This window comes from Zalophus californianus, chromosome 10, assembly GCF_009762305.2.
Source record: "Zalophus californianus isolate mZalCal1 chromosome 10, mZalCal1.pri.v2, whole genome shotgun sequence".
Lineage (NCBI taxonomy): Eukaryota > Metazoa > Chordata > Mammalia > Carnivora > Otariidae > Zalophus > Zalophus californianus.
In genome coordinates, this window is record NC_045604.1 from 41,890,057 (window position 1) to 41,904,584 (window position 14,528).

General features: G+C 48.0%; 1 protein-coding gene across 3 annotated transcripts in view; it reads right to left on the bottom strand.

Moving 5' to 3' along the window:
- Positions 1 to 2,277: 2,277 nt before the first annotated feature.
- The window catches only part of STX6 (syntaxin 6), a 49,782-nt gene continuing 37,531 nt past the window's right edge, over positions 2,278 to 14,528 (bottom strand). The window contains exons 7-8 of one of the 3 annotated variants that reach the window (XM_027611471.1): positions 12,303 to 12,397; positions 2,278 to 4,613 (exon numbers count right to left, since the gene is read on the bottom strand). In XM_027611471.1, the coding sequence (XP_027467272.1) occupies positions 4,600 to 4,613; positions 12,303 to 12,397 (109 nt within the window). In that variant the 3' untranslated portion in view covers positions 2,278 to 4,599. The other 2 variants (XM_027611468.1, XM_027611469.2) reach the window with 2 other exon arrangements.

The following is a 14,528-nucleotide window of genomic DNA, read 5'->3' on the forward strand; positions in this document are numbered from 1 at the left end:
AGAAGAGCCAGCCGTGGGCTCACCAGCCTCCATCCCTGAGGAGCAAGGAATGCTGGCCGCTGTGGGGGCCGTTCAGATGCCACAACGTTGCTTCTCACCCTGAGCTCCTCAGACTGAGTCTCCAGGCTTTTCTGAGTTCATATAATGAGTTGGGCTCACTTACTTTTTGCACATTTCCAGCCAAATAAAAGCTCCAAAACATTTTATCAGCAAGGCTAACCTGCTTGAAGGTCCTTGACGAGTAGACTTCTTGAAGCTTTACAGTGGGCATATAGGGTTAGAGACGTGGTCAAGTCCAAGGCACCTGGTGTCCAGGTTTTATCTTCAGCACTTGCAGTTCAGCGCTTGAACCCACCGCGGACTCATACTACCGCTCTTTCCATTCCTTGTCCTCACCTCAGCTTTCACGGCTTCTTGGGTTAGAAAGACGGCTTCCCGAAATGCTTGCCAGCCCTCAAATCTGAATGGCGCCTTTTTTGTCTGAAGGGAGGCTGGCTTCACGAGGGTCCAGTCAGACCTGGGTTCTCATCCTGCCTCCACCACTTCCTCATGGAACCCCGGGGCGAATTCTTAATCGCTCCATGCTTGTTTTCAGGGATAAAGTGGGCCTTGACAGGATCTCCCTCGTGGGGTTGTGGGAATTAAATGGCGACAGAAATTTCACTCATCATGTCCCGGATGCCTTGGTCAAAGACCTGCCAGCCCATCAGATTCTCATCAAATGCTGGCTGAAAGTTTCAGCTGCTAATTAGATATAAAATTTGAGACATTTTTTCCTATGAGTTGATGACCCCTTCCCAGAGGCTGGCCAATCCTAGTGTGAACTTTTGTGAAAGCAGACAGGATGCATCTGATGGTGTGGTGAGGAACGGGAATACCATTACAGAGGTCAGGTTGGATTTGGATTTCTCACATCCAAGCTTCTGGAACAGATCACCGGTGGAGAGGGATATTGGTGGGGATGTTTGTGCTCAGGCTCTGCCTGCATCTGCACCAAATGGAGACTCCACTAATGTTCCAGTTATCAGTGTCACCTGGGTAGAAGGTGTTTCCAGACAAGTGAGACCCCAGAGGTGCCAAGGATCAAGCTTTATAGACCTGAACTGTGTCCTCTTGGATGGGCAACATTATGGCAATATGGCCTTCCCTTCCTACAAGTTTCATTTTTGCCTCAGGTCTTGTATTTTCAGTGAGTTTTATGTAAGATTTGTAGCCAGTGGGGACCTTTTGAAAGACAGTAAATCACTCTTTTGCTGCAAAGTGGAGCCACTAGTGGAGTCAAGTGCTGGTCAGTCCAGAACCCTCAGCCTTGTAGATGCCTGCCTTTTCCGCCTGTCCACACGACACAGTCCACGCTTCCTCGGGCTGGGGTGGGGGGCTGATTCGCTTTTATCAGGGAGCACGTTATACATAACCATTTCTTCCTCCTAAATCCCCTCCTCCTCAAATATTAACTAGAACTCTCAAAATAAGCACTCATTCCTCTAGCAAGGCTGGTTATAGGTTGGTCTGCGTTAACCCTCCTCGCTGTTACATTTGGGGGGGAAGTCAAACTGGGGACTCACGAAGCACTGATGTCCCAATTTCTGTGCTAGGCGCCGGGGGCACAGTAAGTAGCTCTGCCTCTCATCAGCTGTGTGACCTTGAGAAATTGTGTCCCAGGTTCCTCATCTGCGTATTTGAGATAGTATTAGATGAGGAAACTTCACTATTTCATACAGCCATTTTCAGTATCATCTGCACTAGTACGGACGAAGTACCTAGACCACCGCCAGGCACATAGAAGGTGTTCAGTTAACAGGAGTGAGGAGGATGATGACAAATGGAATGATGAAGGTCTGTGTCCTTAAGGAGCTTATGTAGCCTCGTCACCTTGTCCCACACAGAACTGAAGGCAGGTTCTTTCAACTGCCAACTGGGATGGCCAATATTCTTGTTGGCCAACACTTCGGTGAGGGGGAAGTAAGACTCAGGTCGGGTTTCTCTGCTCCCCACACACTCCCTGTCCCAACTGAAGCTGTGCTGTATGGTATTTTGAATACATAGTGTGGTTATTTTGGGGTTTAATAATTCATGTGACTTGCCCAAAGAAAGCCCAATTTATAATTCAGACCTTCTAACGGCCACACACTTTCCTCCCCCCAAAGGTGTACGCGTATGTCCGTGTTTATTAGTAGGGGCAGAAGGAGGGCGCTGTGTGTGGGTATGAAAGGAAATAAAAAAGACAAAAACCAACAGAACTTAAACACAACAAAACAACAGCCCAAGACAAGGTCATGGTCTCTCCATTTCTCTTTTAATACTGAACAGTATTCTTTGTACAGCTGTAACATGATTTCAAGAGCAGAAGTAAGAAACATTACTAATAGACTTCAGGGTGTAAAAATACCACTTTGAAAGACGGCTAGTTGAGATTTTTTCTTACACAAGTATTTTTAAAAAGTTTTCAAGTTTATTGTGTCATCAGTTTGTTTAATGTCAGGATTACATACAAAGCTGTGGAAGAGCTTTTATTATGCAGGGAGTAGCCTAAATTCCACGATGCAGTAGCAGTGATTCTGAAACTAGACTGGGCGTCAGAACCCCCTTGGAGGGCTTGTGAACACCCCAGAGTTTGTGATTCAGCAGAGCCGAGGGGAGCCACGAGAACCTGCATTTCTAGCAAGCTCCGGGGCGATGCTGCCGAGGCTGGTCCCACACCGCACTTGGGAGACCCGGCCTGCAGAAAAACAACGCATCTACCTGTGGCGAGGGGCGTAAACTGGCACCAGGACCACTGGGCTCTTCTCATGAGGACTCGGGGGAGGGGGGGGACCATCTGGAAATCACCCAGGCATTTGCAATTCTAATCTTTGACCTCACTTCTTTAGTTTGTACCTTCCAGTTATTTAAAAATGAAACGCTGTAGGTTATTTATCCCTCGAAGAAAAATACAATGGTTTCATCTTGCTCAGTACTGCCAGGTATTATACATTTGATTTTTCCATTACACTAATTTCTGATTACAAATGAGCCAGTGAAAGCATATTTTTCCACTTACAAAAAAACGAATCCACAATCATTTACAGCTTGCTGTCTTTGGCCCTTTCCTGGTTTCCAGGCCGCCCTCACCCAGGGCGTTCTCCCAGCCTGGGTCGAGCTAGGACGGAACCACATCCAGCTTACAAGCAAGTTCCAGTAACCCATCCTAGTGGGGGACACCTGGCTGGCCTCTCCCTGCCCTGCACGGATACTTTCTTTTCCTGAGGACTAGGACATCTGCCTCTCCCAGGGCGCACTTTACCCACAGGGTTGCAATTCCCGTTCAGGAGCAGGGTCTCAGCTAAAGCCCACTTTCTGCAGAGCAGACAGAACAACGGTGAACGTGGTCTCAGCCCAGGGCTGGCAGAAAGCCCGGCTCGTGCGGAGCGCCCGGCTGACACGCGGCTACACCACAAGGCCCGAGCTTTGCTCAGCGAACAGTGAGGCCGGGGGGTCTTATTTCAATCACCCCCTGGATAATTGAGTGGCTTCTGGGTTTAAGAACTCATAACCTTTAAAAAAAAAAAAAAAAAAGGATAAAATACACTTTCTCACAGTGGACCTGTGCCAAGCAGCCGGGCAGGTGACCGGGACAAATCACCCTCTCAGCACAGTTCCCGTCTACACAGCCTTGGGGAAGGGCATTTCTAGACAAAAGTCACATGGGAAAGAAAACAGCACCAACACACTAGCTTATGTCGCAGGGAAACCAAGTTCTTTTTCTTCCTTCCCCGCCTAGCCACACACTTGTTATCTGCAGAAACCAGATCATGAAGAAGTGCCGCCTAGAGGTAGATGGCAGCAACACAGCAAGACCCCCCCGGGAGCTTTCAGAGCTTCAGTGTTCATCCAAAAGCAAAAAACACCAAATGGCTGGGGTGAGGGGTGCGCACGACAGGTCACTACCAGCCTACCTTGTTACGTCGCTGAGGTCGCTTGTCCCTGGGACCAAGTCCAGCATGCAGCGCCGCAAATGCCCCCCGTGTCTGTTGGAGGAGCTGAGCTGGGGGCTCCAAGGCCTTCTGAGGGCACCGTTGGGGCTGCTGACCCCAGGAGCCAGCGAGCCTGGGGTTTTGGCCCCGCCGTGAGTGACCAGGCACTGGGCCTCAAGAGCCAGAGCCTCGGAGCTTCTCTGCACTGCTCTTCTCGTCTGATGGCTGCTCTACTCGGAATTCTCTTGATTTTCTGGACCCGACAGCCGACGGCAGCTTCGCAGTGAGCGTCACAGCAAGGGGCCCACAGTGAGGCCGGCGTCCGCGCTTCCATAACGGCCAGGCGCAGGCCTTGCAAGAGTAAAACCTCCTCACTGGAAGCGCAAGCATGTCCGTGAGGGTCGGAAGCTGGGTAAGGACAGCTAGACAGGTCAGCCCGGTGCAGCTGCCGCAGCTGCCCCCCACTCAGAAGCAGAGGCCCCGGGAGAAGCCCGCCGCTGTGCCCCCGCCGGCCACCCAGGGCCATTCACCGGGCACCATCTTCCTGCATGGACTGGACGGGACAGCGCCACGGGACGGAGGGGCTAGAAGTTTGCGAGCCCTCTGGTTTCCCCTCTCTGCTCTTGATGGAGAAAGAACGTGCTTTTCAAAAGCGTTCTTCTGAAAAAATAAGAAAGACATGGCAGCTAGAGGAAGACAAAGGGAGGTAGTGCATGCCGTGTTTTACAACTTGCGCTTCTCGGGCCGGCCCGCTGCTGTTCTGCTTCCAAGTTCATCCTGCAGCACGAGGCGAAGCCAAGCAGTCTGAGCCCACTGAGCTGAAAAGCAGCTCTTCTATGTAATTCAGTTCCTAGATCTTCAAATGCTGTGAATTCTCTAGAAAGGTAACGGTCTCACTTTATAGCCAGGGAAATTACCAAAAGAAAGATCTTGGCTCTGCCACCTTCACTTACAGAAGGTAAAACACTTCACAGAGACAGATTTCTGTTGGAGTTAGACTAGATTTCTCTTCACAGCCCTGATTCTCACGAGGTGAGAAGGAGTGGGAGTTGCCAAGTGGTTGGCTACCAGACCCATCAGTCTGTTTAACTCTGGCTAAAAGCAGAGAATAATGGGCAAGCCACCAAGTTTCTCCCCCTTCGGCTCTGGCGTGAAGATCCTCGTGTAACACACACGCTGCGACTTCCAATTGCCACCCAGCAGCGGGCACCCACAGAGCGCTGGGAGCGCGCAGTCCGCACAAAGGCAAGATGAAAAATTAGGACTAAAAACTAAAGGTATTTCAGTTTTCCAGCTGGATCCCCACTCTGGCAAACTCTCTCAATGGTTCATTCCCCCCAATCTACCCCCCAAATCAGCTGATTAGAAACACGTTCTTCCAATAAACCGATAAACGTAAGCTGAGCTCTCCTTGTATCCATCATATTCTGCCAGTTCCTTAGAAATGATATGTGTCGAGGTGCAGAGGCTGCAGGAAAAAGCCCACACACTGCAGGATGTGCCTCTAAGCAGTGCAGAGGGTCACCAGGGTCTACTTCTCTCCCCATTCTACGGGCAGGGGGGCCACGTAGGTGCCCCCAAAAGCCCGGCAGTGTTAGGATCGCTGATGAGGAAATACTTATCCTCAAAAATCAGCCTAAGCCCCTGGCTTATTCCCTCGGACTGCCCTGGTTTGCATTCTGAGCGGAGACGTCTATAGTGATGCCCACTTCGGGCACAACAGGGTCAGGCCATGACCATGCTGGCGGGGCTGAAGCTCTGCTGGGGGCAGAGCTGGCGCGGACAGTTACGGTAAGAGGCTGCCATGTTAAAGAGCATTCCTTCGAGGCGCGGAGACAGGGGCGGTGCTTGTATCTTAAACTTTCTCCTCCTAAATAATTCCCTAGTCTGCGTCAGCGGGAGTCTGGTCTACAATAGCCACTGTTTAGCAAACACTTGAAATTAAGTGAGGTCATCATGCCGATTCTAAATCTATCCAGACATTTAGTAATTAAGTCTCCGGGTCACAACACTTGGCCCCCCACCCCACCTCAGGGAAGCATCGTACTCATTAATGACCAGGCATGTTCCCAACAAGCCCCACGGACACACATGACAGTTAGTTGTGTGGGGCACAGTAAACCTGATCATAGCAGGAGAAGAGCATGGCTTTTAAATGGCATGATCATATAGGTCATTAGGCTGCCGGCTGCCTCTGGTAGTGCGGATTGTGGATTACAGTACTGAGACAAGGTCCCCATTTATGGCGAACAAAGACCTATACGTTTTAATGCAAATCTAAGGACCATCCCTGTTCTAAGTTTAGAGAAGACTATTTGAATGAGTCTCAAAACTTGTAAAACAAATAATCTAGTACCCAACGTCTGAAGCCCTTTGTAGTTATTTTTTTTGCTAACTTGAAAAAAATAACTTATTTATATATCAAATAGAGTTGAGTGTAAACGTGGATGTCAACCACCCTTTTAGTTTTATAAATCTGCTTTTAGCTTTCATTAAGAGGCAGATTTCCTTACCTACCATGATCCTAGCCATGAGAAAATACCCTTCTTTAAAAAATTGTTACAAATATTTATTAAAAAGTGCAATTCATAAGTCAGCTGGGCAAGTACATTATTGCAAATCACAAAAAAGGGGGGGAGGAAGCCCAAAGCAAATAAACAAAAAAACCCCAAGAAATACAGACAAAACATGAAAAAAAGGAAAAAAAAATAGAGTGTGCTGAGGAATGGGCCCCAACAGATGAGGAAACAGGAAGTCAAAGCTAGAGCTCTATCCAGACATTGCTGTGCTTTCCAAGTGCAGAAGGTGGAGGGGGAGTGGCCCCTGCCGCAGGGCTCCGGGTCAGCTGCTGCTTCAACATTGGTGACGGCATCGGGGAGGTTATAAAAATATCCTATAGACGCTGGGATGCTGGAGGTGTTTAAAAAATCGGAAGCTTGAAGTTTAGCATCTCAGCAGTTTCAGCTACTAAAACTCAATTAAAGCATCCGTTCTTTAAATTTGGATTGGCTCAGTTATTTGGATGATTAAAAAAAAACTGAGTCGTCATCTTAGGGGGAAAAAAACCCCACCCAAGTTCACCTACCCATTCTTGCCATTACTCACAGGGTAAGAAAAGTCCGGTCCAGAACTAGTCTTTTTGGTCATTAGGGTTTCTGAGTGTCGCTACACTGCCAATGTACTAACCACCCCCCCCCAATGCAGAGTGCCACAGGAATGACCTAACCGGCCATGAGGCTGGCCCCGGATCCAGACCACCCAAGTGTGCGGCTAAGCTGCACCACACGGGTAAGGGGCATCCTCAAAATACAAGGTGCACCAGGATAGCAACATGAATTTGGCAAGGCTCTGATCTCCCGCAACCTCACCCACCCTTCCCTCAGCTGTGCAAACCCTGGGTCCTGCTACCCTCTCCTCCCTTCGGTTCAAGCCCCAGCTGTTAGCACCCCCAAAGCCTAGTGCTTTCCGTTATTTTTCATTAGTTATTTCTACCACAGAATAATGAGCCTGGAAAAGCAATTTTATCCCAGCACTTATCCCTGAAAAATGGATCACTGCGTCTTCTGTCACAAACTGCTTCTGGGCCTTGCGTCCCCATTAGCAACCAGCTCTTGGGGGGGCCAAGGGCTGCTGCCGCAATGGGAAATGAGACCTGCCCGGGAGCCCGCACTCCTGACGGCGCTCTCGGGGATGGGACAGCGGTGTGCTGTCTGAGCTGGCGGGGGGGGGGGGGGGAGAGCTGCCAAAGATGGATGGAATGAGCAATAGCAAGCGCTAGTGGAGTCTGCAAACTTTTCCGGATTCCTCAGAGGTTGTCCCGGGGGCCCGAGGCCCCAGAGGCAAGCAGTGCCGAGCCGTCCTCAGGACAGGACAGGTGGCCCCGGGAGCGCAGTCATCGCTTCCTCTTCCCAGCGGCCCTGCCAGCACCGGGTCAGAGCAGCTATCTCAGTGGTGGGGTCACAAGGAGGAAAGTCAGTGCAGGCTGTTTTCCAGAGAGGAGTGTGAAGAGACGGCAACGTTGGGGTGCTGCTTCCCGCCTCCCCCGGGGTTCGTGAGCAGGAGGAGCCGCGCCGGGCCGCCGTCACAGCACTAAGAAGAAGACCAGCACGACCACCAGGACCACAAAGAGGATGGCGATGGCACACCACTGGCGCCGATCTGGAAGGCAGGACACAAGGGTCAGCGCTCACGACTCCACGCTCCCCAAGGTACAGTCACATGCAACACCCTGAAGCAGAGAGGGGACAGAATGTGCACACGACGGGCGCACAGAGGCTCTGGAGCCTGCCCGGGGGGTCGGGTATCCTGGCCTGCTCCGTGTGTGCATCCACAGTGCTGCCAGTCTCCTGAAAATGGGCCTCTAATAGTACTGCTTTGTGTCTCAAGCCTTTCATTAAAATCTGTGGCACTCAGCTTGCTGCTGGTGAGTACCATGTCCCTGGAAAGGTGCTGGCATCGGCGTTATGGATCAAAGCTCGTTTGCTTTCATCTCCTACCGAAGTCAAATCATTTCATTCAACAACAATCAGTGAGCACTAAGGGAGGATGGAGAGAGGATAAAAGCGCCTGCTGGTCACTTCAAGAAGCGAGGAGCTGAAAAAGCAAGCTCTGAGGATCGAGAGCACGATCAGCACTACCCCACTTAACCAGTAACTTACACAGCTTACCTGTAAAGGAAAGTGGAATGTCTTCTCTGAAACTTCTGCACCCTACCGATACTTGAGGACAAGCACTGGAAGCGAAGTGGTTAGAGTCCATCCAAACGGCCGAAAGCAAGGGGACTTGAGGGGCAGGAGGGCCCACACAGGCCCCAGGGGAGACCTGGCTGCACCCACAACCCTGACCGTGGGCTCGTCACGCTGCACAGAGGCTGCCTGGCAGGGCTTTGTGAGCGTGAACACGAATACCCTCGCACACTCTGGGCTGGGCCAGGCCAGGCATGGGGCCCAGGATGCCTCCTTAACTTGTGTAGGTGTAGAAAGAACACGCGGTCCTTCCATAGACGGGTCCTGCATTTTCCACAAAGGGTCAGACTGACAGAACAGGATTTCACTGGCCTATAAAAACGTAGTTCGACGGCCAGAAATGATCACTCCATTTAAACAGAAATATAAAGGTATACTGATTCATCAAAAGTTTATTGGAAAGCCTGCAGATTGTGGCATATACAATTGTGGCATACCACAGCGAATGAGACTCACATTACATAAAGGTCTGAATCTAGGAAAAGAGATTGCCAAACTTTCTACAAAGCAATGCTAAGTCCACAAACCAAGGACTTAAATTATTTAAATGTCACGGAAAGCACAATCTTAGAACCAGCCAACAGACAGCCACCAACGGACAGTAAGCAAAGCAAGTACCTTCTTAGTGGTGATCACCTTGTTCTACTTCCGATGTGCTAGAAACTCACTTAGTAAGTGTGATTAGGGCAAAGACCCCAAGTCTGTCGGTTCCTTATCTGAACAGGGACTAGTCCAATGGGCATGGGAGGCAGAATCGGCCTATGAGATAATAATCTGTTTATCACTTCACTGGCCAAGAAAACTTGAGTATCTAGGATTTTTCATCTATTTAAAAATGTTTACGATAATTTAAAAACACTCTCACTAAAATGATTGATCAATATTCTTCCAGGACAAAACAGTCAAGGTAATTGCTTCCTAACCACCCCCACCCCCCAACTTCATACAGATCCCTGCCCCTCCCCCCATCCTGCCATTCTCAAACCCAGATTCCCAATATTGAACTGGTTTTCTACTTTTTTTGGCTTTCCACCAGCCTCTACCCAATCCCCTCCTACCTCCAATCACTCCCTCTTCCCCAACTGCATTAAACAGGGGATTTTCATCGAGAAGTTGGGTCACACAAGCCAGCACAACCCAGGACCGCTCTTTTAAAGCCATCTTCCTCTGCAGTGCTAAGCTGCTGCTTCGAAGCAGGAACCAGGTAAGCTCTGGGAGCTGTTACCCCAGCTGACTTCTCCCCAGAAGGGGTGAGTACCAACCACAAAGGCTTCTGTGCTCTCAAGTGAAAAGCCTAACCAGCTTGGCAAGGTCAAGACCTGTTTCAAAAAGATAGGAACAAAGAGAACTCCAATGGCAAGTTTTTTCCTCCTTCCAGTATATTTTTCTTCCCTAAAGAGAAAAGAACGACAACAGAATTTTGGAAAGTGAGGGGAAGAAAACCTCTGTTATCTACTCAAAAGAATATACTTCCCTTGGGTCACTCGAAAAGGCGGGTGTGGCACCCTGGCTGATCTCCATGGAGCAGCCAGCCACGGGGAGGGCAGGTGTCCTGTGCCTGCTCACTGACTGCCTCATTGAACTTCAGTGTGTCTTAATATACTTTAGGTAGAGACTGAAAGGTAGTGAACTTGCCCAAAAGTTATGGAGGTGAACAGAGACAAATACAAACTGCCTTGTTGTCAAACTGAAGCCAGCACCCCCGTGCGGGAGCCCTGAGTGAGCTTTCTTTTGGGAGCGAGCAAAGATTAAAATGAAAACCCCAGGCAAGCTGTCCAAACTGAAGGGTCTTTCAGGCTGAATGCTCTGTTTCCTGGCTCTTTTTCTTAGACAAACATAACTGAAGTCCCCACTTTGCTCCCCAAACTTTTCTTTCAGGATAAAGTAGAATAAAGCATAAGCAAGGCTCAGTGTTATTTATACACACTGAACGGCTTATCACAATGCAAGTACTTTCCTCAATTATTCATACCCGGAATGCTGAGAAACAAAGACACAGTGCATCTTTGTTCTTTGCTCTTCCCCAAACAAAACTGGTGTTGAAGTAGCTACTTGACTTTGTGACTAATACATACACTAGTGAGAGGCCTGGTGTTTCAACTTGTTATATAATACTTCATTAAATTTTTTTTTTTTTAAAGTAGAGGGGTGAAGGTGGGAGAGGAGAGAACACAGAGGAATAAGGAAGGCGGCTTTGCAAACCTTTCTCTGAAGTGTGTGAAAGATGAACTAAGCTGGTGCCTGCTTTCGGCAATGACTTGTTAGGAGCATAAAGGTATTTGTCCCTGGAGAGAAAGAAGGAAGTCTGGCTATGAGCTTCCCTCTGTTTTGGATCTAACAGGTCCTTTGCCCCGTAGGGCCATATTCTGCCTGTCTTACTATTTTTTTAAAACATAAACAGTAAGAACTAATATATGGGAGACACTGTTAAACACTTGTACATTAATTACTATTATTTCACATTTAATCTTCACAATGATCTTCAGAGGAAGGCATCAACCTATTTTTTTACAGATAAGAAGCTGAGCCCCAGACAACTGTTCTATAACTTGATTGTGAGTTGAAGTGCTGGAAAGTAAATATACATTTGTATTTAAGTCTCAGCTCAAAAGTCCGAATTATTAGACCCCGTAACACAGACCTGATGGGAGGAAACCCAAAGAATGACGTGTCAAGAAAGAGGGGAAGTTCCAGTGTGGGAGCTGGGTGCTCTGGTTCAAGGACATCTACATCACCTCAAGGAGCAGCTCAGGTCCTCCCTTCACCAAGCCATCCCCACCAACTAAAGAAAAAAGGAGATACTGGATTTTCCTTGATTTAAAAAAATACTATTTCTGGGACGCCTGGGTGGCTCAGTTGGTTTAGCATCTGCCTTTGGCTCAGGTCATGATCTCAGGGTCCTGGGATCGAGCCCCACGTCAGGCTTCCTGCTCAGTGGGGAGCCTGCTTCTCCCTCTGCTTCTCCCCCCGCTCATGCTTTCTCGCTCACTCTCTCAAATAAATAAAATCTTTAAAAAAGAGTAAAATATTATTTCTAATGTACCAGGGGAGGTGGGCTGTTGCAATAAAAACAAATAGTCATTGGAACATATCTTCCTGTACAGTGACTGATTTGAAAACTGTTACTTCTTCATCCCCATCCTGATGCAAACCTGCTGGAGTATTTCACTATGGATTTAAATGAACACCATTTAAATTAGACCTGTAAGGCCATCTTATTCTGAAATGGTAGGAGTTTCTCAATAAAACAAAGTCAGTCCAGGAGAAACAGTAACTGGCTTCTTAATTACTGTTTTATAATAAGTTCCCTATTTTGGCAAGGAAACAGAAAAAATAAAATTAAGTAAGAAAGGATTTTCTAATTGCAAAGAGAGTTGATCCACCAGGAGATAAGCCACCCAACACCACCAGCCTTGTGCGGTGGGGGAACACAAAGACCACTTCTCAAGTGAAGGCCACAAACGACAGACAAGGCCTGTGCATACTAGTCTTCCTTCTCCGACCGGAAAGCAGGAAAGATCTGAAGGGGCACGCCTATGAGAATTCTATAGACCGTGTTTCTAGAATTAAGTAGGAATTCTTAAGCTTTAAATACCATACATACCACTGGTCATGTGAGATACTTTTGCAAGTTTCTTCATCACATTGTCTAGCCGAGACTGAGTGCTCTCCAACTCATGAGAAAAATCATCCAACATACTAGAAAGAGAAGCAGACACAGAAGGGTAGCTGGTCAGCACAAAGACTTGGCAATACGTTGGCCATGGAATTAAAACAGGATCTACACCTCCATTTTAGCAAACCTAAAACCGGTAATTTTGCGATTCAAGTTCCCAATCTATTATCCAAAATCCTTAGCACAAGATATGTTTTTGATTTCAGAATTTTGGGGAATTTTAAAAAAGTACTAAGTTACATGTGCTATATATTAGCCAACACCCTCAAGCAGGGTCCAGGGCAGACCTCATAATCAAACATGGTAGTATTTCTGCAGAGAAAACTATGAGGAATCACTGCTGCAGTCAATTCAGGTCAGGTTTTTTGTAGTAGGAACTTGCTGAAAACTTTTTTTTAAAAGATTATTTTAGCACTTTCTAGACTTTAGAATTGTAGACCAGGCAGCGTGGACCTGACTATATAGTAACACAAACTCAGGGGCAGTGCAGCACACGTGGAGGAGGCTAAGCAAAGCCCGACAACCAGGCTCTGCCACTTGCTTCCCTTGTTACCTTGACAAGGCACCCCACTTTGGCACTGTTTCCACATCTGTAAAATGGGGTAGCTTCCCTGCCAGGGTCTTGTGAGCACCAGGTCATAACACAAAGCGCTTTAGGGCCAACAGGAGTTAAACACGCTTAATTGCATGATCATCTCCTTTAACGCGCTCTGTGCTTTGTCACAGAGCTGGGAGGCCGTGGGACTGACACTCCTGACCGTGTGCACTCCTGGTCTACACGTGTACCACACAGAAGTCAGTGTTTGCCCGCTAAGAGAAGCGGCTCCAGGAAGCGAATAGTATTTGCTGTCCACAGTGCAGCTGGGAAAGAAAACACCAAAATGCTCTTATTCCAGCAGTGTTTATTTCATAAATGACTAAACATTCCAGACTTTTCAACTTGGGATTAACATATGATTATCCCAAAGAGTGGTACCTAACATACAGCATCAATGGAAGCTAGAAATGACTGGGCTTGGTCTGTGCCCCTGTGAGGCACGTGAGTGCCTGCAGGACTCGGGGCAACCAACTCCTCATTAAGTCGATTATTAAATAAACTCCATGTTGACAACTAAATAAACAGATCTTTGTCCCTTACCTGAAATTCCAAATAACACACTATTAGCTCATCTAAGATCCTGGTAGCATCTTGGCCTGCAGCTGTAGACCTATCCAGGCAGGGCCAAATACTGAAAAACAAGAGCCACCTTTGTATGCTGGGCATGACTTTTCCTACTGAGGACAAAAAGGCCAGTCACTCAACCTCCAGCCCAAGGACACCCACTAAACTAGGTTTCTAGCCCAGATCTAGCTGATTCGGCACTGTCCAAAAGAAACAGACTGCGAGTCCAATATGCTACTTAATATTTGCTAGTAGCCACATTTAAAGCAAGAAGATGAAATTAATTTTAATAATCTGTTTTATTTGGCCTAATATATTCCAAATATTATCATTCCAACATGTAACTAATATTAAAAAAAAAAATCACTCACAAGCTACTTTACATTTTTTTTTCATAGGAAGTCTTCAAAATCTGGTGTGCATTTATACTGAGGGCGCATCTCCGTTCAGACTGGCCACATTTTATGTATTCACTGGCCACAGCTGCCAGTGGCCACCGATGCTGGAAAACACAGGCCGAAGTCCAAGACCCAGGGGTTTTCCTTTTAATTTACTTATTATTTTTACCAAAGTGAGACACAGTTTAAAGAGCTAAATAGCACGTTCAGGCTCTTTATAAAAAACCACGGCTGTTTCCTGCCCCCTTGGACAAGTGCTGCCACCCCCTCCCACTAGTCCCTGGGTGCTTTCTCGGTGTGTTCAAGGAGCATGCTCACACCAGAATCCTGTCGTACTGACTCCACTCTAAAAAGGCTAGGGCTTAGCTCTGCTCCCACCTCCCTCCCCATCCCGGCATCCAACCCACTACTCATCCCCCTTCCTTCCAGTATGACTGTGTCACAACGTGATGAGCACGCCCTTCAGGGCTCACACTATCACGAGTGATTGCTCTCCTGGGCTGGTGGCTCGCGGTGGGAACTGGGTTTGCTCCGTGGCGCCCCCCTGAGGCTGGCAGAGGATTCAGCTTTCTCTGGTCTGTTGAGTCAGTAGCC